Below are 23,296 nucleotides of genomic sequence, written 5' to 3'. Positions count from 1 at the left end.
CCCATTGGCTGACCTCCAGTCTCCCTCTCCCCGCCCTCCCATTGGCCCGCGTGCGGCCACGTGCCTCCAGAGCGCGCTCCCATTGGCCGAAGCGGGCCCCGCCCCCGAAGCTTCCCGGCATGCCCCGCAAGCGGCCGTTCAGCGCCAAGCAGAAGCGGCTGCAGCTGCGGGAGAAGCGGGAGCGGCGGCGGGGCGGTGAGGGGGAGCGGGGGGGTCTTTTTTGGGGGGGCTTTGAGTACTTTTGGGGGCCTTTGAGGGCTTTTTAGGCAGCTTCGGGGGCTTTTAGGGGGCTTCGGGGAATTTTTGGGGGCCTCGAGGGGTTTCGGGGGTCCCGGGGGCTTTTGGGGAACCCCCAGGGGTTTGGGGGGCTTTGAGGGGTTTTTAGGGGGCTTCGGGGGCTTTTGGGGGAGTCCTGGGGGCTTTGGGGGGGACTTCGGGGAGGTTTGGGGGTGTCCAGGGGGCTTCGGGGAACTTGGGGGGCTTTGGGGGGTTCTGGGAGGGCTTTGGGGGCTTTTGGGGGTGTCCTTGGGGGTTTGGGGGGCCTTAGGGGATTTTGGGGAGGGGGAGTTGGGAGGGGTTTTGGGGGAGGGGGGAGGGGGCCTTTGGGGCCTTATGGGGGAGGGTCCTGGGGTGTTTTGGGGAGTCCTGGGGGTTTGGGGGGTGCTTTGGGGGTTTTGGGGTGGTCTCAGGGGTTTCTAGGGGGGTCTCGGGGCCTTCTGGGGGAGTCCTGGGGGCTTTGAGGCCTCTTGGGGGCGACCCAAGGGGCTTTTGGGGGGGGGGAATCCAGGGCCTTTGGGGGTGCTCTGGGGGCTTTTGGGGGTTCTGGGGGGTTGGGGGTGCTTTAGGGGCTTTTGGGGGTCCTGGAGGGGGTGGGAGTCCCAGGGGCTTTTTAGTGCATCATGGGGAGGTTGGGGGGTCCTGGGGGGTTTTGGGGGGTCAGTAGTTGAGGTATGGGGGTTCTGAAGGCGGTTTTGCGGAGGGTTTGGTGGGCTCAGGGGGGTTTGGGGGTCTTTGGGGGGGGTCTGGGAGCTTGGGGGGGGGTCTAGGAGCTGGGACTCAAGAGGTCGGGGGGTTTGGGGTCTGGGTTGTCGGGGATCTGGGGATTTGGGGGCTGGGAGTTGGGGTTTGGGGGTTGGGGGTCAGTGTATGGGAGTCAGGGCCCCCCAGAAAGGGGCTTTGGTGGTCTGGGGTGGGGGCTGGAGGTCCTGGAGGGGGGGTTGAGGGTCCCGGGGGGTACTTTGGGGGACCCGGGAGGTTTGGGATCAGCCTCCCTTCCCTCCCCAGATGCCCCCGCGGGGCCGGAGCCCCACCCCGACAGCCGCAGCGGGAGCCGGGAGCGGGGCAGCGACGCTCCCCCAGCCGACACGGGCGACCCGGCCGCTCCCCCCCGCCGCCATGACCCCACCAGGTACCTCAAAACCCCCCCGGGGGTGCCGACGGGACCCCCAGAGCACCCCCGAGACCCTAAATCCTTCGTAGGTTCCGGCTGCAGCTCGGGGGCCGCGGGCCGAGGCGCTGGCGCGGCGGCGGCGCCGGGCGCAGGAGGAGCTGGTGGAGCTGCTCCCCGAAACCGCGCTCGAGCTCGACCCCAACGCCGTCTACGGGCCGGGTGAGAGCAGAAAACGGGGTGAAAAAAGGGGGTTTTAGGGGCGGGAGGAGGTCCGGGAGTTAAGATTTTTGGCGATCAGGGTTGGATTTTCCCCGCCGGCCGCCCTGGAGCTACGGGATGAGCCCCGAGGAGCTGCGGGTCCGGGAGGAGGCGGCTTTCGGGGCTTTCCTCGGGGCCCTGCGGGGGCGACGGGACGGTGACGGGGACGGTGACGACGACGGCGGCGACGTGGCGCCCTTCGAGCACAACCTGGAGGTGGGTTTGGGGCGGAAAAAGGGGGTTTTAGGGGTGCTGGGGGGGGGTTGGGAATGCGGGGGGGGTTTAGGGGAAGGGTGGGAGGAGGGAATGTGAGGGGTTGGGGGGGGTTGAGGGGGATTTGGGGTGGTTTTGGGGGTGTTGAGGAGGGTTTTGGGGGGGGTTGGGGGGGTTTTGGGGGGTGTCAAGGGGATTTGGGGGGGAGTTTTGGGGGCACTGAGGGGGGTTTGGGGGGGTTTTAGGGGGCGTCAAGGGGATTTGGGGGAGGTTTTGGGGTATCAGGGGGCTTGGGAGGAGCGGGGTGAGGAGATTTGGGGGGGTTTGGGGGCGTCGGGGGGGGGGGGGGGTTGGGGGGTTTTTTGGGGAGTGTCAAGGGGATTTGGGGGAGGTTTGGGGGTTTTGGAAAGGTTTGGGAGGAGCGGGGTGAGGAGATGGGGGGTTTTGGGGGATGTCAGGGGCGTTTGGGGGGCTTTGGGGTTTTGAAAAGGTTTGGGAGGAGTGGGGTGAAAAGGTCGGGGAGGAGTGGGGTGAGGGGATTTGGTGGGGGTTTGGGGGGTGTTGGGGCGGTTTCGGGGATTTTGGCTGTTTTGGAAAGGTTTGGGGGTAGCGGGGTGTGGAGACTTGAGGGATTTCTGGGGGTGTTGAGGGGATTTGGGGGGGGTTGGGGCATTGAGGGAGTTTTGGAAAGGTTTGGGGGAAGCGGGGCGAGGGGATTTGGGGGTTTTTGGGGCGTTGAGGGTATTTGGGGGATTTTTGGGGGTTTCGAAGAACTCCGGAAAGAGCCGACGTAGAAAACAGTGAGGTAAGGAAAGAAAATAAGGGGAAAAACAAGATATTGGCCCCAAAATGATACATTTTGGGGTACGTTTAGCGGTGCGGATGACTTAAGGACGCAAAAAGGGTTTGGGGATGACCAAAAAAAAACTCTATTTGAGGGAAAAACCCGCTCTTTTGCCCCCCGAACAGACGTGGCGCCAGCTGTGGCGCGTGCTGGAGATGTCGGACGTCATCCTGCTCATCACGGACGCCCGGCACCCGGTGAGCGCGCCCGCCCCGCGGAGGGGTTGGGGGCGGGCTGAAACCCTCCTACAGACCCCCACGCTTCTAATTTTGGTTTTTTTCCCCAAAAAAACCCACCGCAGGCGCTGAACGTGCCCCCGGCGCTGGCGGCGCACGTGACGGAGGAGCTGGGCAAGGGGCTGGTGCTGGTCCTGAACAAGGTGGACCTCACCCCCCGCCGTCGCCACCGCCTGGAGCCGCCTCCCTGCGCGCCCGCTTCCCCTCCGCCCGCATCGTCCCCTTCACCTCCTCCCCCCGACGGCCCCAAAACGCAGGTAGGGACCTGAAAAAGGACCCCGAAAATCCACTTTTGGGGTGAGGCGGTCCCAAACCCGCGTCGTTTCGTCCCCAAATAGGGTTGCAGCGGCGGCAGCGGCGAGGGGGGGGGTTGGGGACGCGCCGTGGGGCCCTGGCAGCTGCTGGAGGCCTGCGAGAGCATCGTGGGGGGCGAAGGTGAGCGGGGACCCCAAAAGTTTTTTGGGGTTTTTTATTTTTTGGGTGTTTTTCGGGGTGCCCCCGGGTGCTGGGGGGAGGGGGCGACTCGGGTCTCCCATCCGCGAGCAGCGCGGGGCGGGCCCTGCTTAGCTTCGGGGCGGGGTGGGGGTGCTGGGGGGGTGGAGGGGGGGTCGGGGTGTCCCGTGGTCCTATAGGTGCTGTAGGGGGGCCATATAGGGGCTGTGGGGTGTTCTGGGGTGCTGTAGTGGGGCTGTGGGGGTGCTGTAGGGTGGTCTGTGGTCCTATAGGTGCTGTAGGGGGACCGTGGGGTGCTGTAGGGTGGCCATATGGGTGCTGGACGGTGTCCTGTGGTCTTATAGGTGCCGTACAGTTGCTATAGGGGTACTTCAGGGTGTTTTGTAGTTCTATGGGTGGCGTAGGGGGATCATACGGGTGCTTTAGGGTGTCCTGCAGTCTTACAGGGGCTGTAGGGTGGTTGTATGGGTGCTGTAGGGCGTCCTGTAGATGGTATAGGGTGGTCTTGTAGGGGTTATGGGGTGTTTTGGGGTGCTGTAGTGGGGCCGTGTAGGGCATCCTTTAGTGCTATGGGTGCTTTAGAGTGTCCTGTGGTCCTGTGGGTGCTGTAAGGTGGCAATAGGGGTGCTTTAGGGTGTCTAGTGGTCCTATAGGTGGTGTAGGGTGGCCATATGGGTGCTGTGGGGTGTGCTGTGGTCCTATAGGCGCTGTAGGTTGGTTGTGTGGGTGTTTTAGAGTATTCTGTGGTCCTATAGGTGCTGTAGGGTGGCTGTGTGGGTGCTTTAGGGTGTCCTGCGGTCCTATAGGTGCTGTAGGGTGGCTATGAGAGTGCTGTGGGGTGTTCTGTGGTCCTTTAGGTGCTGTAGGGTGGCCGCGTGGGTGCTTTAGGATGTCCTGTGGTCCTATAGGAGCTGTAGGGTGACCATATGGATGCTTTAGGATGTCCTGTGGTCCTATAGGTGCCGTAGGGTGGTTGTATGGATGCTGTAGGGTGTCTTGTGGTCTTGTAGGTGCTGTAGTGTGGCTGCATAAATGCTTTAGGGTGTCTTGCGGTTCTATAGGTGTTGTAGGATGGCTGTGTGAGTGCTTTAGGGTGTTTTGTGCTCCTATAGATGCTGTAGGGTGGCCATATGGGTGCTTTAGGGTGTCCTGTGGTCCTGTAGGCACTGTAGGTTGGTTGGGTGGGTGTTTTAGAGTATTCTGTGGTCCTATAGGTGCTGTAGGGTGGTCATGAGGGTGCTGTGGGGTGTCCTGTGGTCCTATAGGTCCTGTAGGGTGGACATATGGGTGCTGTAGGATGTCTTGTGGTCCTGTAGGTGGTATAGGGTGGCCATATAGGGGCTATGGGGTGTCATGGGGTGCTGTAGGGTGTCCTGTGGTCCTATAGGTGCTGTAGTGTGGCTGTGTGGGTGCTTTAGGGTGTGCTGTGGTCCTATAAGTGGTGTAGGGTGGGTGTGTGGGTGCTTCAGGGTGTCCTGTGGTCCTGTAGGCGCTGTAGGGTGGCCATATAGGTGCTGTAGAGTGTTTTGTGGTCCTATAGATGCTGTAGGGTGGCCGTGGGGTTGCGTTAGGGCGTCCTATAGGTGGTATAGGGTGGCCATATAGGGGCTGTGGGGTGTTTTGGAGTGCTGTAGCGGGGCCGTATAGGGCATTCTCTAGTCCTATAGGTGCTGTAGGGCGGCCATATGGGTATGGCGGCACCTCGGGGTGCCCGGCGGTGCCGTAGGGGGGCTGTGGGGGCGCTGGGGGGCGTCCCGTGGCCCCGTGGGTGCTGTAGGGTGGCCCCGTGGGGTGCCAGCACCCGCCCCACGCTGCCCCCCTCCCCGCAGTGGACCTGAGCAGCTGGCGGGCCCGCCTGGAGCGAGCGGCGGCCCGGGGCGAGGAGGAAGAGGAGGAGGAGGAAGAGGAAGAGCAGGAGGCCGCCGCCGGGGGGGACGATGACGATGACGCCGGTGACGCCGCCGAGGACGGCCCCGCGGGGCCGCCCAGGCAGTGGGAGCGCTACCGCCACGGGGTGCTCACCCTGGGCTGCGTCGGTGAGGGCGGGGCCTGGGGGAGGAGGGGGCGGGGCCTGGGGGAGGAGGGGCAAGCCGCGAGGGCGGGGCCTGGGCCGCGAGGGGGCGGCCTGGGCCGCGAGGGGCGGGGCCTGGGCCGCGAGGGGGCGGGGCCTGGGCCGCGAGGGGCGGGGCCTGGGCCGCTGGGCCGCGAGGGGCGGGGCCTGGGCCGCGAGGGGGCGGGCCCTGGGCCGCGAGGGCTGGGCCGCGAGGGCCCTGGGCCGCGAGGGCGGGGCCTGGGCCGCGAGGGGGGGCCTGGGCCGCGAGGGGGCGGGGCCTGGGCCGCGGGGGCGGGGCCTGGGCCGCGAGGGGCGGGGCCTGGGCCGCGAAGGCGGGGCCTGGGCCGCGAGGGGCGGGGCCTGGGCCGCGAGGGGCGGGGCCTGGGCCGCGAGGGGGCGGGGCCTGGGCCGCGAGGGGGCGGGGCCTGGGCCGCGAGGGGGCGGGGCCTGGGCCGCGAGGGGGCGGGGCCTGGGCCGCGAGGGGCGGGGCCTGGGCCGCGAGGGGGCGGGGCCTGGGCCGCGAGGGGGCGGGGCCTGGGCCGCGAGGGGGCGGGGCCTGGGCCGCGAGGGGGCGGGGCCTGGGCCGCGAGGGGCGGGGCCTGGGCCGCGAGGGGGGCGGGGCCTGGGCCGCGAGGGGGCGGGGCCTGGGCCCACGCGAGGGGGCGGGGCCTGGGCCGCGAGGGGGCGGGGGCCTGGGCCTGCGAGGGGGGGGGCGGGGCCTGGGCCGCGAGGAGCGGGGCCTACAGCCCCCCCCCCGCCCCCCCCCCCCCCCCCCCCAGGCCTGCCCAATGCGGGGAAGTCGTCGGTGCTGAACGCGCTGGTGGGGCGCAGCGCCGTGAGCGTCTCGCGGGCCCCCGGGCGCACCCGCTACTTCCAGACCCACTTCCTCACCCCCGCGTCCGCCTCTGCGACTGCCCCGGCCTCGTCTTCCCCTCCCGCGCCCCCCGGCCCTGCAGGTGAGCCCCTTCCCTTCCCTCCCCTTTTCAAATTTACCCTTTTTCCCCCCAAATTTCACCCTTCCCCCCCCCCCCCAAGGTGCTGGCGGGCGTCTACCCCATCTCGCAGCTGCAGGAGCCCTACTCGGCCGTGGGCTACCTGGCCTCGCGCCTCCCCTCCCCGATCTCCTCCAGCTGCGCCCCCCAGCTCTGCCGCCGGCTGGACCGCCTGGGACATCTGCGAGGGTAGGCGCATTTTCAGGGCGAATTCCGGCAGAATCGGGGCTTTTTAAAGTTATTTATAGTTATTTTTTATTCGTAGCCTGGGCGGAGAAGCGCGGCTACAAGACGGCCAAGGCGGCTCGCAACGACGTCTACCGGGCGGCCAACAGCATCCTGCGCCTGGCGGCCGAGGGCGCCTCCGCCTCTGCCTGCGGCCCCCGGCTACGCCGCGCAGAAGGGTGAGCGCCCGAAAATACGGGGGAGCCTTCCCGGGGTGGGGGTTTTGGGGTCCCAGCTCCCTTTTTGGGGTCCTAACCTCGTTTTTGGGGTTCCTTTATGTGCTTCTCTTCTGTCCCCAGAGCAATGGGAGCACCCAGGGGACCTCGGACTCATTTTTGGGTGGGGTTTTTGGGGTCCCAGCCCCCTTTCTTGGGGTCCTGGCCCCATTTTTGGGGTCCTAACTGCCTTTTGGGGTCCCCTTATGTCTCCCCCTTCTAACACCAGAGCACAGGGAGCACCCAGGGGAGCTTGGGGTCATTTTGGGGTGGGTTTCTGGGGTCCCAGCCCCCTTTTGGGGTTCTGGCCCTACTTTTAGGGTCCCAGCCCCCTTTTGGGGTCCCCTCATGTCCCCCCTTTCTATTCCCAGTGCAATGGGAGCACCCAAGGGACCTCGGGGTCATTTTTGGGTGGGGTTTTTGGGGTCCCAGCCCCTTTTCTGGAGTCCAAGTCCCCTTTTTGGGGTCCCAGCCTCCTTTTGGGGTCCCCTCATGTCCCCCCTTCTGTCCCCAAAGCACTGGGGGCACCCAGGGAACCTCGGGGTCATTTTGGGGTGGGGTTTTTTTTTGGGGTCCTGGCCCCTTTTTTGGGGTCCTAACTCCCTTTTGGGGTCCCCTCATGTCCCCCCTTCTGTCCCCAAAGCATTGGGAGCACCCAGGGGACCTCGGGGTCATTTTGGGGTGGGGTTTTTGGGGTCCTGGCCCCCTTTTTTGGGGTCCTGGCCCCCTTTTTGGGGTCCTGGCTCCATTTTTGGGGTCCCGAACCCTTTTTGGGGTCCCAGCTCCCCCTTTTGGGGTCCCTCACCCCCCCCATCTTCCCGCAGAGCACTGGGAGCAGCACCCCGACACGGCGGCGCTGGCGGCCCTGCAGGACCAAAGGGACCCCGAAAACCGGGGCGCCCCCCCGGGGGCTCCACCTCTGAGGAGGAGGAGGAGGGGGACAGCGGGGAGGAGGCGGGGCCCGGGGAAGCCCCGCCCCCGGCAGCACGGCAGCCAATCCCTTTGCCCTCCTGGGTGAGGATGAGTGTTAGCCCCGCCCCTTTTCTGGGGGGCGGGCCAATGGGAGGAGGCCCAGGTGCACATCACTACAGTCTCGTGTATAGAATAAAGAGCTTTATTTCCGCAACCGGCTTCCGATTGGTTCTTGCAAACCACAGCCAGCCAATGGGGAGCCGCGTCGCCACGCTGTTGCCGGGTAGAACTCAGGCAGGGCCGGACTCGGGGGCGTGGCCTGCGTGAAGTGACACCATTGCCCCGCCCCCTTTAACACCCCCACGCACTAAGCCCCACCCCCAGCGCTACCCTCACCCAATGAGAGCTCAGTTTTGCCGAAGCCCCGCCCCCTGCCACCCATACCCCATTCATAACTGCCCCAAGCCCCGCCCCCTTTACGCACCTGGGGGCGTGTCCCGGCGGCGGGGGCGTGGCCTGGGCGGGCAGAGGAGGCGGCGGTGGTGGCCGCAGGCCCAGCAGCGCAGCACGGTGCGGGGCTGGCCTCCCCCTGCGGGACACGGGGCCGGAAAAGTCCCAAAATCTGGCACTCTCACCCCAAAATTACGCCCCCCCCTCCCCAAATTTACCCCCCACGCTTTATGGGGGCCCGCACACACACCCCGCAGCCGTTGGCAGCCCAGCAGCAGGGAGCAGCAGCGGCGGCACACAGCGCGTTTCACCGCTGGGGCCCTAGAGGGGATAAAAGGAGGGGGGGTCAGGGCCCTATAAAGAGCCCCCCCCCCAACCCCCAAAATTTGGGGACCCCCCAAATTTGGGGACCCCAAAATCTCACATGCGCAGGACCAGGCGGCGCGCGGCCGTGCGCTGGGTGCTGCAGTAGAAGCGGGCGAGGGCCGGGCTGTGGGGGAGCACCCAGTGGGCGGCCTGGGGACGATTTGGGGGGGTTGGGGGGGGGGTCAGGGACACCCCATAGCGCCCTACGCGCCCTCAACACGCCTCACGGCCCATATGGGTGGCCCCATAACCCGCTCTTTGTCCCCCCAAGGAGGTCCTCCCCGGTCCCGTAGGGCCCCAAAACCCACCCCAGGAGCCCCCCCGATCCCACCCACAGCCTCCCCAAATCCTCCCCAGCCCCTTTAGGACCCCAACCCCCCCCATAGTCCCCCCTTTCCCCCCCATTCATCCCTGGCCCCCATAGGACCCCAACCCCCCCCAGCCCCTCCTGCATCCTCCCCAGCCCCTCTAGGACCCCCAAGATCCCCTATAGAACCCCCAAAATCCCCTATAGGACCCCCAAACCACCACTGGAGCCCCCAAATCCCCCTTTCCCCCCCCCAATTCATCCCTGGCCCCCATAGGACCCCAAACCCCCCACAGCCCGCCCTGAATCCTCCCCAGCCCCTCTAGGACCCCCAAACCCTCCTATAGGACCCCCAAAACCCCCTATAGGACCCCAAAACCCCTCCCATAGTCCCCCCTTCCCCCCCCCCCAATTCATCCCTGGCCTCCATAGGAGCCCAAAACCCCCCACAGCCCCCCTGCACCCTCCCCAGCCCCTATAGGGCCCCCCAAACCCCCCTATAGGGCCCCCCAAGGCCCCCCACCTGGAACAGGAAGTTGAGCCGCTGCAGCGCCTCGCGGTCCCGCACCGGCGCCGCCGCCATCGCCGCCGGCCCCGCTTCCCATTGGCTGCGCCGCCCCGGGTGGGCGGGGCCGACGCTCCCCATTGGTCCCCTCGGCCCTGAGGGGGCGGGGCGAGTGAAGAGCGACCTCAGGTCACTTCCGCCAGGCGCCGGGCAGGCTTCGCTCCGTCACTTCCGGCGCCGATCGCTCCGACACTTCCGGCGGCGGGGAGAGTGTGGCGGCGGTGAGTGAGGGCGGGGGGGAAGGGGGGGGCGCCGGCGGCCCCTATAGGGACCGGGCCCTATAGCGGCCCTACAGAGCTATAGGGCTCCTGTACGCCCCCGTCCCTGTAGGGGCGCCGCTGTGGGGCTGCCGGCACGGCCCCTTCCTATAGGGGCCCCTATGGGGCGTCTCCTGTGGGGCGCCCCCTATAGATGTCCCCTATAGGGCCCTATGGGGTGTCCCCTATGGGGTGTCCCCTGTAGATGTCCCCTATAGGGCTCAATAGGGTGTCCCCTATGGGGTGTCCCCTGTAGATGACCCCTATAGGGCCCTATGGGGTGTCCCCTGTAGATGACCCCTATAGGGCCCTATAGTGTGTCCCCTATAGTGTGTCCCCTATAGATGTCCCCTATAGGGCCCTATAGTGTGTCCCCTATAGTGTGTCCCCTATAGATGTCCCCTATAGGGCCCTATGGGATGTCCCCCTATGGGGTGTCCCCATGGAAGTCCCCTATAGGGTTCCTTGTAGGGCCTCCCTATGGGGATCTGGGCCCAGCCCCCTTCCTATAGAGTGTCCCCTATAGGGTGTCCACTGTGGATGTCCCCTATAGGGCCCCTTTTAGGGCTTCCCTGTGGGAATCTGGGCACAACCCCCTTCCAATAGGGTGTCCCCTATAGAGTGTCCCCTATGGATGTCCCCTATAGGGTCCCTTTTAGGGTTCCCCTATAGGAATCTGGGCCCAGCCCCCTTCCTATAGGGGTCCCCTATGGGGTGTCCCCTATAGGGTTTCTTTAGGCGCTTCCCTGTGGGGATCTTGGCCCAGCCCCTTTCCTATAGGGTGTCTCCTATAGGGCCTTATTTCCTTTAGGGTCTTCCCTGTGGGACTCTCAGCACAACCCCTTCCTATGGGGTCCACTATAGGGTGTCCCGTATAGATGTCCCCTATAGGGTTTCTTTAGGGGCTTCCTGATGGGACTCTGGGCCCAGCCCCCTTCCCATAGGGTGTCCCCTATGGACGTCCCCTATAGGGCCCCTTTTAGGGCTCCCCTGTGGGAATTTGGGGCCAGCCCCGTTCCTATAGGGCACCCCCTGTGGACAGTTCCCCTATAGGGCCTTTTCCATACGGTCTCTCCTACAGGGCTCCTCTCACCGGCACGACCCCAAAACCGAGTGGATTTTCCCCAAATTGGGCGGATTTTCCCAAAACCCAGTCGATTTTCCCCAAACCGAGCAGATTTTTCCCCAAAATTGGGTGGATTTTTCCCAAAACCAAGTGGATTTTCCCTGAAATCGGGTGGATTTTCCCCAGAACCGAGCGGATTTTCCCCAAAATTGGGTGGATTTTCCCCAAACCGGGTGGATTTTCCCCAAAATCGGGTGGATTTTCCCCAGAACCGAGTGGATTTTCTCAAAACTGAGCGGATTTTCCCAAAACCGAGCGGATTTTCCCCGAAACCGAGCGGATTTTCCCCAAAAGTGGGTGGATTTTCCCAAAACGGAGCGGATTTTCCCTGAAATCGGGTGGATTTTCCCCAAAACCGAGCGGATTTTCCCCGAAATCGGGTGGATTTTCCCCGAAACCGAGCGGATTTTCCCTGAAATCGGGTGGATTTTCACCAAAACCAAGTGGATTTTCCCCAAAACCGAGAGGATTTTCCCTGAAATCGGGCGGATTTTCCCCAAAACCGAGCGGATTTTCCCCAAAATCAGGCAGATTTTCCCCAAACTGAGCGGATTTTCCCCCAGAACGCCGCCGCCGCCCTCGCCCCCAAATGACGTCATCGCCCGGACGGAACCCGGCCGTTTTCTCCCCAAAACCGCTTTGAATCCGCTTTGGAACCTTCCTCCCAAAATCCCGTGGTGGCTTTGACAGAATCGAGCTGTTTTTCCCCCAAAAGCGCTTTCGAACCACGGTGGCCCTTTCCTTCCAAAATCACACTGCGGCTTTGACAGAATCGAGCTTTTTTCCCCAAAAACCACTTTGAATCCGCTTTGGAACCTTCCTTCCAAAATGACGCGGTGGCTTTGACAGAATCCAGCTGTTTTTCCCCCAAAAGTGCTTTCAAACCACGGTGGCCTTTTCCTTCCAAAATCATACCACGGCTTTGACCGAATTGAGCTGTTTCGCCCTCAAAACACCTTCGAAGCCGTGTGGCCATTTTGGCGCCTCCCGACCCCGAAAATCTTTTATTTTTTTTTGCCTGAATCAAGCCAGTTTTCCCCTAAAACCGCTTTGAATCCACTTTGGAACCTTCTTGCCAAAATGACGCGGTGGCTTTGACAGAATCGAGCCGGTTTTCCCCCAAAACCTCCTTGACACCACGGTGGCCCTTTCCTCCCCAAATCACACTGTGGCTTTGACGGAATCGAGCTGTTTTTCCCCCAAAAGCGCTTTTGAACCAGGGTGGCCCTTTCCTTCCAAAATCACACCGCGGCTTTGACCGAATTGAGCCGTTTCGCCCTCAAAACACCTTCGAAGCCGTGTGGCCATTTTGGCGCCTCCCAACCCCGAAAATCTTTTATTTTTTTTTTGCCTGAATCAAGCCAGTTTTCCCCCAAAACCGCTTTGAATCCACTTTGGAACCTTCTTGCCAAAATGACGCAGTGGCTTTGACAGAATCGAGCTGGTTTTCCCCCAAAACCTCCTTGACACCACGGTGGCCCTTTCCTTCCAAAATCCCGCGGTGGCTTTGACGGAATTGAGCTGTTTTTCCCCCAAAAGCGCTTTTGAACCAGGGTGGCCCTTTCCTTCCAAAATCACACCGCGGCTTTGACCGAATTGAGCCGTTTCGCCCTCAAAACACCTTCGAAGCCGTGTGGCCATTGTAGCGCCTCCCGACCCCGAAAATCTTTTATTTTTTTTTTGCCTGAATCAAGCCAGTTTTCCCCTAAAACCGCTTTGAATCCACTTTGGAACCTTCTTGCCAAAATGACGCGGTGGCTTTGACAGAATCGAGCCGGTTTTCCCCCAAAACCTCCTTGACACCACGGTGGCCCTTTCCTCCCCAAATCACACTGTGGCTTTGACGGAATCGAGCTGTTTTTCCCCCAAAAGCGCTTTTGAACCACGGTGGCCCTTTCCTTCCCAAATCACACCGCGGCTTTGACCGAATTGAGCCGTTTCGCCCTCAAAACACCTTCGAAGCCGTGCGGCCATTTTCTCACCTCCCGACGCCGAAAACCTTTCATTTTCTCGCCCGAATCCATCCCTTTCCCCCCCCCCCCCCCGTCAAAACCCCGCTTCCGGCCTCGCCATGGCGTCCGCCGACCCGCTGGAGACGCTGCGGGTGGAGGCGAGCTGCTCGGTGTGCCTGGGCTACCTGCGCGACCCGGTCCTCCTCGAGTGCGGCCACAACTTCTGCCGCTCCTGCATCACCCGCTGGTGGGCCGAGCTGGCCCGCGACTTCCCCTGCCCCGTCTGCCGCAAGACCTCGCGCCGCCGCGCCTGCGCCCCAACCGCCAGCTCGCCAACATGGTGGAGGCCGCCCGGCAGCTCCGAGCCGCCAAACGCAAGGCCCGCGACGAGCTCTGCTGCCCCGCGCACGGCCAAGCCCTGGCCCGCTTCTGCCGCGACGACCAAGCCCCCGCCTGCCTGGCCTGCGAGATCTCCTGCGCCCACCGCGCCCACCGCCTGGTGCCCCTGGAGGAGGCGGCCCGCGAGTATAAGGTGAGGGGGGACATTATTGGGGTCGCTACGTGGGGTTTTGGGGGCGCTCGCTGCTTCCCGACCCGGTCTGTGACCCCCGATTCGGCCCCGAAACGGTCCTCAAGGTGGGGTTGGGTTGCGGCTCAGCTCCGTTTTCAGCTTTGGGGCCTTCCCCGAAGGCAGCTGGAGGTGGATTTGGGGGCGCGGCTCGGCCCTGTCTCCGTTTTCAGCCCCAAGTCTTCTTTGTGGGGCCGTTCGTAGAAGGGTTCGGTCGTGGTTTTTCTCCATTTTCAGCTCAGTTCTTCCCCAAAGCCACCTGGAGCTGGATTTGGGGTGTGGCTCATCCCCATCTCCTTTTTTTCAGCCCCAAATCTTTGTTTTGGGGACGTTCATAGAGATTTGGTCGTGCCTTGTCTTTATTTTCAGCCCAATTTTTCCCCAAAAGCACCTGGAGATGGGCTTGGGCTGTGGCTTGTCCCCTTCTCCATTTTTCAGCCCTTTTTCATGGGGCTCAGCCCCAAATCTTCTTTTTGGGGCCATTTATAGATGGGTTTGGTCGTGGTTTGTCTCCATTTTCAGCCCCAGATTCTTCCCCAAAGCCAACTGGAGCTGGATTTGGGGTGTGGCTCATCCCCATCTCCTTTTTTTCAGCCCCAAATCTTCGTTTTGGGGACGTTCATAGAGGGGTTTGGTCGTGCCTTGTCTTTATTTTCAGCCCCAGATTCTTCCCCAAAATCACCTGGAGATGGGCTTGGGCTGTGGCTCGTCCCCATCTCCATTTTTCAGCCCGTTTTCATGGGGCTCAGCCCCAAATCTTCTTTTGGGGCCATTTATAGAAGGGTTTGGTCGTGGTTTGTCTCCATTTTCAGCCCCAATTCTTCCCCAAAGCCAACTGGAGCTGGATTTGGGGTGTGGCTCATCCCCATCTCCTTTTTTTCAGCCCCAAATCTTCGTTTTGGGGACATTCATAGAGGGCTTTGCTCGTGCCTTGTCTTTATTTTCAGCCCAATTCTTCCCCAAAAGCACCTGGAGATGGGTTTGGGCTGTGGCTCATCTCCATCTCCTTGTTTTCAGCCCCAAATCTTCTTTTGGGGGCCATTCCTAGAGATTTGGTCGTGGTTTGTCCTTATTTTCAGCCCAATTCTTCCCCAAATCCACCTGGAGATGGGTTTGGGCTGTGGTTCCTCCCCATCCCCATTTTTCAGCCCCAAATCTTCGTTTTGGGGCCAATTGTAGAGGGGTTTGGTCGTGCCTCGTCTTTATTTTCAGCCCAATTCTTCCCCAAAATCATTTGGGGACAGATTTGGGCTGTGGCTCGTCCCCATCTCCACTTCTCAGCCCCTTTTGATGGGGCTCAGCCCCAAATCTTCCTTTTGGGGCCATTCACAGAGGGACTTGGTCGTGGTTTCTCCTTATTTTCAGCCCAATTCCTCCCCAAAACCACCTGGGGACAGCTTTGGGCTGGGGCTGTCTCCCTTTTCCAGCCCCTTTCGATGGGTTTCAGCCCCGAACCCTCCCCCCGCTGCCATTTACATCGGGATTTCAGGCACCGAGGTCTCCCTGTCCCTACTTTTAGCCCCAAACCCCTCCGCGAGGCCATCCGCAGGGGGTTTCGGGGCAGCACTTCCCCCCCCTTTTACCTTTTCAGCCCCAAATTCTTTCCCCGGGACCGTTTTTGGCCGGGTTTCAGCCGTGGTTTATCCCCAGCTCTGTTTATTTTTGCAGAGCCCGTTGACGGGGCTCAGCTCCAAACCCTCCCCTCGGGGCTGTTTATGGGGGAATTTTGGCACCGTTTCCTCCTTGCCTCTGTTTTCAGCCCTAAAACCATTCTTGGAGGGGGGTTTAGGGAAGGATTTTTGGCACCATTTTCTCCCTCTCTCTATTTTCAGCCCCAAAACCGTTCTTGGAAGGGGTTTAGGGAGGGATTTTTGACACCATTTTCTCCTTTTCTCAGTTTTCAGCCCCAAAACCTCTCCGTGGGGCTGTTTATGGAGGGATTTCTGGCCCCATTTCCTCCCTCTCCCTGTTTCCAGCCCCAAAACCCATCCCAGAGGCCGTTTGCGGGGCAATTTTGGCATCACCTCCTCCCCATCTCCGTTTTCAGCCCCAAAACTGTTCTTGGAAGGGGTTTAGGGAGGGATTTCTGGCCCCATTTCCTCCTTTTCTCAGTTTTCAGCCCCAAAACCTCTCCATGGGGCTGTTTATGGAGGGTTTTCTGGCCCCATTTCCTCCCTCTCCCTGTTTCCAGCCCCAAAACCGTTCTTGGAGGGTGTTTATGGAGGGTTTTCTGGCCCCATTTCCTCCTTTTCTCTATTTTCAGCCCCAAAACCCATCCCGGAGGCTGTTTGCAGGGCAATTTTGGTATCACCTCCTCCCTGTCTCCGCTTTCAGCCCCAAAACCGTTCTTGGAGGGTTTAGGGAAGGATTTATGGCACCGTTTCCTCCTTTTCTCAGTTTTCAGCCCCAAAACTTCTCCATGGGACTGTTTATAGAGGGTTTTCTGGCACCATTTTCTTCCTGCCTCCGTTTTCAGCCCCAAAACCGTTCTTGGAGGGGGTTTAGGGAAGGATTTATGGCCCCATTTTCTCCCTCTCTCTATTTTCAGCCCCAAAACTGTTCTTGGAAGGGGTTTAGGGAGGGATTTCTGGCCCCATTTCCTCCTTTTCTCTGTTTTCAGCCCCAAAACCTCTCCATGGGGCTGTTTATGGAGGGTTTTCTGGCACCATTGTCTCCCTCTCTCTATTTTAAGCCCCAAAACCGTTCTTGGAGGGTGTTTATGGAGGGATTTCTGGCCCCATTTCCTCCTTTTCTCTATTTTTCAGCCCCAAAACCCATCCCGGAGGCTGTTTGCGGGGCAATTTTGCTATCTCCCCCGCCCTTTATCAGCGAGGGGAGGCTTCGACCTTCCCCTCCCTCGCCCCCATCCCCCTTTTTTTTTTATTTTTTTCCCCCTATTTCAGGAAAAGCTGCAACGTTTCCTGGAGCCTCTGGAGCGCAGGCTCCAAGCCGTGGCCAGCTGCCGAGCGCGGGAGGAGAAGAAACCCGGCGAGCTCAAGGCAAGTGCGGGGTTTTTTTTGGGGGGGGGACACCCCGGGGACGGGGTTTTAGGGTCCCGAGGCTCTCACGGGCCCCGTCCCCGGCAGAGGAAGGTGGCTTTGAGGCGGGAGCGCATCGCCCGCGAGTTCCAGGAGCTTCACCAGCTGCTGGAGGAAGAGGAGCGGCTGCTGCTGGGGCGCCTGGAGGAAGAGGAGCGCGAGATCCTCCAGCGGCTCCACGCCAACCTGGCGCTCCTCGGGGAGCAGCGGCGGGCGCTGGGCGCCCTCGTGGCCGAGCTGGAGGAGAAGTGCCTGCAGCCGGGGGCCGAGATGCTCAAGGTGGGACCCGGGGACAGGTTTTGGGGCCGGGGTGGGGTGGAATTGGGGTGGGGGAATTGGGGTGGGATCGGCAGGGATGGGGGCGTTGTTTGGGGATGGGATCGGCAGGAACGGGATCAGTGTTTGGGGATGGGACCAGCAGGAATGGGATCGTTGTGTGGGGAGGGGATCGTCAGGAACGGGGTCATTTTTTGGGGTTGGGAGCACCGGGAATGGGGTGGTTGCTCAGGGATGGGGTCATCAAGAATGGGGTCGTTGTCTGGGAATGGGATCAGCAGGAATGGGGTCGTTGTTTGGGGAGGGGATTGTTGGGGACGGGATCTCCAGGGACAGGATCAATGCTTGGGGGTAGGATCATCAGGAATGGGATCATTGTTTGGGGGTGGGATGAGCAGGGATGGGATTGTTGTTTGGGGATAGGATCAGCAGGAATGGGATCACTGTTTGGGGTTGGAACCACCAGGAATGGGGTCGTTGTTTGGGGAGGAGAGCGGCAGGAATGGGATCGTTGTGTGGGAATGGGATTGTTGGGGACAGGGTCTCCAGGGACAGGATCAATGCTTGGGGACAGGACCACCAGGAATGGGATTCTTGTTTGGGAACGGGATCAGCAGGAATGGGGTCGTTGTGTGGGGAGGGGACCCCTGGGAACGGGGTCATTTTTTGGGGTTGGGAGCACCAGGAATGGGGTGGTTGCTCAGGGATGGGGTCATCAAAAATGGGATCACTGTTTGGGGTTGGGACCACCAGGAATGGGGTCGTTGTTTGGGGTTGGGATCATCAGGAATGGGGTCGTTGTTTGGGGAGGGGATTGTTGGGGACGGGATCTCCAGGGACAGGATCAATGCTTGGGGGTAGGATCATCAGGAATGGGATCATTGTTTGGGGGCGGGATGAGCAGGGATGGGATTGTTGTTTGGGGATAGGATCAGCAGGAATGGGGTCGTTGTTTGGGATGGGATCAGCAGGAATGGGGTCGTTGTTTGGGGAGGGGACTGTTGGGGACAGGATCTCCAGGGACAGGATCAATGCTTGGGAATGGGACCACCAAGAATTTTGGGATCAGTGCTTGGGGAGGGGATCTCCAGGAATGGGGTCGTTGTTTGGGGTTGGGGTCAGCAGGAATGGGGTCATTGTGTGGGGAGGGGACCCCTGGGAATGGGGTCGTTTTTTGGGGTTGGGAGCACCAGGAGTGGGGTGGTTGCTCAGGGATGGGGTCATCAAGAACGGGGTCGTTTTTGGGGGACGGGATCTCCAGGACTGGGATGACGGGGACCGGACTGACACCGGGCGTGAGGTCGGGACTGGGATCGGGGCCGGGGCCTGGGATCTCGCCCAGGAGCACCGCAGTCGGACCCGATCCCACCCCCGTGCCCTATTTTCGGGGATCTCTCACGCCTAAACCTCCCCCCCGCCCCCCCCCATTTTTTCTGCTTCCCCCCTTCAGGACATCAAGGACACCCTGGCCAGGTAAGCACCGCGCCGGCCTCTCGACCCCCCCCCAGCTCCGATTTTGGGGCGGAAAAAGGCCTTTTCGGGGGTGCCCTGCGGGACGCCCCCCCCCCCGAGCTCTGCGTGTCCCCCCCCAGGTGCGAGGCGGCGGCGGCGGGGGCTGAGCCGGCCTCGGTGCCCAGCGAGCTGGAGAAGAATTTCGGCGGCTTCCCCGGCAGTACTTCGCCCTGCGCAAGATCGCCCGGCGCCTCCTCGGTGAGCCGCCCGCGCCCCCAAACCCCTCTCCCGCCCCCAAAACCCCCCTCCCGTCCCCCCCCCGAGCCCTCTCCCCGTCCCCCCCCAAATCCTCTCCCGTCCCCTTGAGCCCTCTCCTGACCCCTCTCCCGTCCCCTTTGTGCCCCCCCGTCTCCTCTGATCCTTTCCCCACCCCTTTGACCCCTCTCCCACCCCCCCCAACCCCTCTCCCGTCCCCCCGACCTTTTCTGTCCCCTTTGACCCCTCTCCCACCCCCTTTGACCCCTCTCCCGTCCCCCCGACCCCTTTTCTGTCCCCTTTGTGCCTTGTCCCATCCCCTTTGTGCCCTCTCCCATCCCTTTGACCCCCCTCCTATCCCTAAAAACCCCATTCCTGCCCCCCGACCCCTCTCCCAAACCTTTGACCCCCCCTCCCATCCCCCCAAACTCCTCTCCCAGCCCCTTTGACCCCTCTCCTGTCCCCTCAAACCCTCTCCCATCCCTTTTACCCCCCTTTCCCGCCCCCCAAACCCCCTCTCCTGCCCCCAAACCCACTCCCACCCCCGCAAAACCCCCCTCCCAACCCCAAAACCCCTCCCCGTCCCCCCCAAACCCCTCTCCCATCCCTTTTAACCCCCTCTCCCGCCCCGAAAACCCCCTCCCACCCCCCCCAAACCCCTCCCACCCCCCAACCCCCCTGCCACCCCAAAACCTCCCCTCCTGCCCCCCAAACCCCCCAAAACCCCCTCTCCCGCCCCCCAAACCCCATCTCCTGCCCCCAAACCCTCTCCCACCCCCCAAACTCCCCTCTCCCACCCCCCAAACCCCCTCTCCTGCCCCCAAACCCACTCCCACCCCCGCAAAACCCCCTCTCCCGCCCCCAAACCCCCTCCCGTCCCCCCAAACCCCTCTCCTATCCCTTTTAACCCCCTTTCCTGCCCCGAAAACCCCCTCTCCCGCCCCCCAAACCCCTCTCCCCGCCCCCAAACCCCTCTCCCCGCCCCCCAAACCCCCTCTCCCCGCCCCCAAACCCCCTCTCCCGCCCCCCAAACCCCCTCTCCCGCCCCCCAAACCCCATCTCCCGCCCCCAAACCTCCTCCCACCCCCCAAAACCCCCCTCCCGCCCCCAAACCCCCCTCCCACCCCCCAAACCCCCCAAAACCCCCCCAAACCCCCCCCCAAACCCCCCCTCCTGCCCCCCAAAACCCCTCTCCCATCCCTTTTACCCCCCTCCCGCCCCCCAAACCCCCCTCCCGCCCCCAAACCCCCCTCCCACCCCCCAAACCCCCCAAAACCCCCCCCCCAAACCCCCCCTCCCTGCCCCCCAAAACCCCTCTCCCATCCCTTTTACCCCCCTGCCCCCCAAACCCCCCTCCCATCCCCCAAACCCCCCAAAACCCCCCAAAACCCCCCCAAACCCCCCCTCCCGCCCCCCCCCCCAAAACCCCTCTCCCATCCCTTTTACCCCCTCAAACCCCACAAAACCCCACAAAACCCCCCTCCTGCCCCCCAAAACCCCTCTCCCATCCCTTTTACCCCCCCCCCCTCCCGCCCCCCAAACCCCCCAAATCCCCCTAAAACCCCCCTCAAACCCCCCAAAACCCCCAAACCCCCCCCCAAACCCCCCTCCTGCCCCCCAAAACCCCTCTCCCATCCCTTTTACCCCCCTCCCGCCCTCCAAACCCCCCAAACCCCCCTCCTGACCCCCAAAACCCCTCTCCCATCCCTTTTACCCCCCTCCCGCCCCCCAAACCCTCCCCAAATCCCCCTAAAACCCCCTCAAACCCCCAAAACCCCCCAAAACCCCCCCAAAACCCCCCAAAACCCCCTTCCCGTGACCCCTTATCAATTCCTCCCCCCCCCCCAAAAAAAAACCAAGGCGACGTGACGCTGGACCCCGCCACCGCCCACCCCAACCTCCTGCTGTCGGACGACCTGAAGAGCGTGCGTTTCGTCGAGTGCCGGGCCCGCGAGGTGCCGGAGAGCCCGCGCCGCTTCACCGTCTACCCGTGCGTCCTGGGGGCTCAGGGCTTCACGTCGGGGCGCCACTACTGGGAGGTGGAGGTGGGCGACAAAACCCACTGGGCCCTGGGGGTGTGCAAGGACTCGGTGAGCCGCAAGGGCGAGCCCACCACGCCGCTGCCGGAGGCCGGCTACTGGCGGGTGAGGCTCTGGAACGGGGACAAGTACGCGGCCACCACCAGCCCCTTCACGCCGCTGAGCCTGCGGGTGAAGCCCAAAAGGGTGGGGGTCTTCGTGGACTACGAGGAGGGCGAGGTGGCCTTCTACAACGTCACCGACCGCTCGCACATCTACACCTTCAGCGCCACCTTCACCGAAAAGATCTGGCCCCTTTTTACCCCGGCATCAGGGCCGGCAGGAAAAACGCCGCGCCCCTCGTCATCCGCTCGCCCACCGACTGGGAGTGAGAGCGTACCCCCCCCTTTCCCCCCCCCAGCCCTCTGTGCCCCCCCCGGGGTGAGGAGGAGGAGGAGGAGGAGGAGGAAGGCCCCCCCCCCAGCTTCGCGCACGCGCCCCTGGGGCTGTTTACGGCGCCGGCCCTAAAAAAAAAAAAAATAAAAACCCGTGCCGGGACCTGCCCCCGGTGCCGCGCCCCGAGACCAAAGGGGGGGGCCCCCTCTGGGTTTGTGCCCCCCCCCCCACCCCCCGGGTTGGGTTGTGGCCCTCGCTGGCCCCGTGTCTGGCCCCCCTGTGGCCCCCGTGTGTCCCAGTTGCCCCCCCCATGTCGCTCTGTGGTCCCCCCAGTGTCCGTTCACCCCCCACTCGTGGCCCCCCCACGTGTCCTTCTGTGGCCCCCCCACGTCCCTCTGTGGCCCCACATGTCCCGACTCCCCCATGTCATTCTGTGTCACCCCCATGTCCCCCCGTGTGTCCATCCACATCCCCTCGTGTCCCAACTCCCCCCATGTCCCCCCCACGCCCTTCTGTGTCCCCCCCATGTCCCCCCGTGTCCCTCTGTGTTCCCCCCATGTCCCCCCCATGTCCCTTCTCATGTCCCTCCCCATGTCACCCCCATGTCCCCCCCATGTCCTTCTGTGTCCCCCCATGTCCCTTCATGTCCCCACACGTGTCCCAGCCCCCCCCCACCCCCCCCCCATGTCCCCCCCATGTCCATCCACATCCCCTCTGTGTCCCCCCCATGCCCTTCTGTGTCCCCCCCATGTCCCCCCCATGTCCCTCTGTGTTCCCCCCATGTCCCCCCGTGTCCCTCTGTGTCCCTTCCCCATGTCCCCCCCATGCCCTTCTCTGTCCCTCCGTGTCACCCCCATGTCCCCCCCATGTCCTTCTGTGTCCCCCCCATGTCCCTTCATGTCCCCACACGTGTCCCAGCCCCCCAATTTCCCCCCATGTCCCCCCCATGTCCATCCACATCCCCTCTGTGTCCCCCCCATGCCCTTCTGTGTCCCCCCCATGCCCTTCTGTGTCCCCCCCATGTCCCTCCCTGTCCCCCCATGCCCTTCTGTGTCCCTCTGTGTCCCCCCCATGTCCCTTCTTTGTCCCCCCCATGTCCCCCCCGTGTCCCTTCTGTGTCCCCCCCATGCCCTTCTCTGTCCCTCCGTGTGTCCCCACATGTCCCCCCATGCCCTTCTGTGTCCTGTGTCCCCCCGTGTCCCTTCTATGTCCTCCCCCATGTCCATCCACATCCCCTCCATGTCCCCCCCATGTCCCTTCTGTGTCCCCCCCATGTCCCCCCCATGTCCCTCTGTGTCCCCCCCATGTCCCTCCCCCATGTCCCTCTGTGTCCCCCCCATGTCCCCCCATGTCCCTCTGTGTCCCCCCATGTCCCCCCGTGTCCCCCACATGTCCCCCCATGTCCCTTCTTTGTCCCCCCCATGTCCTTCTGTGTCCCCCCCACGTCCCTCCACGTCCCCACATGTCCCCAACCCCCCCATATCCCCCCATGTCCCCCCCATGTCCTTCTGTGTGTCCCCCCCATGTCCCCCCCATGTCCCCACACGTGTCCCAGCCCCCCCAATGTCCCCCCCATGTCCATCCACATCCCCTCGTGTCCCCCCGTGTCCCCCCCATGTCCCCCCCCATGTCCCTTCTGTGTCCCCCCAATGTCCCTCTGTGTTCCCTTCTGTGTCCTCCCCATGTCCTTCTGTGTCCCCCCCACGTCCCTCCACGTCCCCACACGTGTCCCAGCCCCCCAATGTCCCCCCATGTCCCCCCCATGTCCACCCACATCCCCTCGTGTCCCCCCCCATGCCCTTCTGTGTCCCCCCCCATGTCCCCTCGTGTCCCCCCCATGTCCTTCTGTGTCCCCCCCATGTCCCCCCATGTCCCCCCAATGTCCCTTCTGTGTCCCCCCATGTCCCTCTGTGTCCCCCTCTGTCCCCCCCATGCCCCCCCATGTCCCTCCCTGTCCCCCCCATGCCCTTCTGTGTCCCCCCCATGTCCCTTCTGTGTCCCCCCCCATGCCCCCTATGTGTCCCAACCCCCCCAATGTCCCCCCCCATGTCCCTCTGTGTCCCCACCATGCCCCCCCATGTCCCCTCGTGCCCCCCCATGCCCCCTCTGTGTCCCCCCATGTCCCCCCCATGCCCTTCTCTATCCCTCTGTGTCCCTCCCATGTCCCTCTGTCCCCCCATGTCCCCCCATGCCCCCCATGTCCCCCCGTGTCCTCCCATGTCCCCCCCATGTCCCTCTCTGTCCCCCCCATGTCCCCCCCATGTCCCCCCGTGTCCCCCCGTGTCCCCCCCCCATGTCCCTCCTCTGTCCCCCCATGCCCCCTATGTGTTCCCCCGTGCCCCCCATGTCCCAACCCCCCCAGTGCCCCCCCCCAGGTATCCCCACCCCCTCCATCTCCCCGCCCTTCCCCACCCCGTTCGAGGGCCACACCCTAACCCCGTTCCCGCCGCCGGCCTCGTCCTTCCTCCTCCTCCTCCTC

At 63.2% G+C, this 23,296-nt stretch overlaps 3 protein-coding genes across 4 annotated transcripts; 2 read left to right on the top strand and 1 right to left on the bottom strand.

Moving 5' to 3' along the window:
• Positions 1 to 38: 38 nt before the first annotated feature.
• On the top strand, positions 39 to 8,005 carry GNL1 (G protein nucleolar 1 (putative)). Its single transcript, XM_066986608.1, is given in 19 exon segments — positions 39 to 195; positions 1,285 to 1,430; positions 1,480 to 1,609; positions 1,689 to 1,864; positions 2,831 to 2,902; positions 3,007 to 3,092; positions 3,094 to 3,127; positions 3,129 to 3,198; positions 3,280 to 3,376; positions 5,224 to 5,293; positions 5,295 to 5,430; positions 6,227 to 6,340; positions 6,343 to 6,407; positions 6,483 to 6,565; positions 6,567 to 6,628; positions 6,705 to 6,791; positions 6,794 to 6,823; positions 6,826 to 6,843; positions 7,704 to 8,005. Coding segments are annotated over 19 exon segments (1,746 nt in total). The 5' UTR covers positions 39 to 119; the 3' UTR covers positions 7,898 to 8,005.
• On the bottom strand, positions 7,973 to 9,586 carry RPP21 (ribonuclease P/MRP subunit p21). 2 transcript variants are annotated; one of them, XM_066986890.1, is made up of 5 exons: positions 9,438 to 9,586; positions 8,666 to 8,757; positions 8,492 to 8,562; positions 8,276 to 8,380; positions 7,973 to 8,110 (listed from the first exon to the last, which is right to left on the bottom strand). In XM_066986890.1, exons 1-5 carry the CDS (start codon positions 9,558 to 9,560, stop codon positions 8,082 to 8,084), a joined length of 420 nt encoding a protein of 139 aa, XP_066842991.1. In that variant the 5' UTR covers positions 9,561 to 9,586; the 3' UTR covers positions 7,973 to 8,081. The 2 variants fall into 2 exon arrangements, with proteins under 2 accessions (XP_066842991.1, XP_066842992.1); XM_066986891.1 differs by lacking the exons at positions 8,492 to 8,562; positions 8,666 to 8,757 and having other exon boundaries at positions 9,438 to 9,564.
• Positions 9,587 to 9,623: 37 nt separating this feature from the next.
• Positions 9,624 to 20,828, top strand: TRIM39 (tripartite motif containing 39). Its single transcript, XM_066986737.1, is given in 10 exon segments — positions 9,624 to 9,700; positions 10,818 to 13,120; positions 13,123 to 13,346; positions 16,286 to 16,381; positions 16,469 to 16,699; positions 18,147 to 18,169; positions 18,289 to 18,362; positions 18,365 to 18,406; positions 20,264 to 20,734; positions 20,737 to 20,828. Coding segments are annotated over 9 exon segments (1,425 nt in total). The 5' UTR covers positions 9,624 to 9,700; positions 10,818 to 12,933; the 3' UTR covers positions 20,814 to 20,828.
• The last annotated feature ends 2,468 nt before the right edge of the window (positions 20,829 to 23,296 follow it).

This window comes from Anser cygnoides, chromosome 35 (genome assembly GCF_040182565.1).
Source record: "Anser cygnoides isolate HZ-2024a breed goose chromosome 35, Taihu_goose_T2T_genome, whole genome shotgun sequence".
Taxonomy (NCBI): Eukaryota; Metazoa; Chordata; class Aves; order Anseriformes; family Anatidae; genus Anser; species Anser cygnoides.
This window is presented reverse-complemented; position numbering and strand designations above follow the sequence as displayed.

Excerpts from the sequence above, each read along its gene's own strand:
- RPP21 (XM_066986890.1), bottom strand. The coding sequence starts at position 9,560 with ATGGGGAGCGTCGGCCCCGCCCACCCGGGGCGGCGCAGCCAATGGGAA. Across the intron at positions 8,381-8,491 it reads GGGCTGCCAACGGCTGCGGG|GGGGAGGCCAGCCCCGCACC; the intron begins GTGTGTGTGCGG and ends CGTGTCCCGCAG. Across the intron at positions 8,111-8,275 it reads CCGCCGGGACACGCCCCCAG|GCCACGCCCCCGAGTCCGGC; the intron begins GTGCGTAAAGGG and ends CACTTCACGCAG.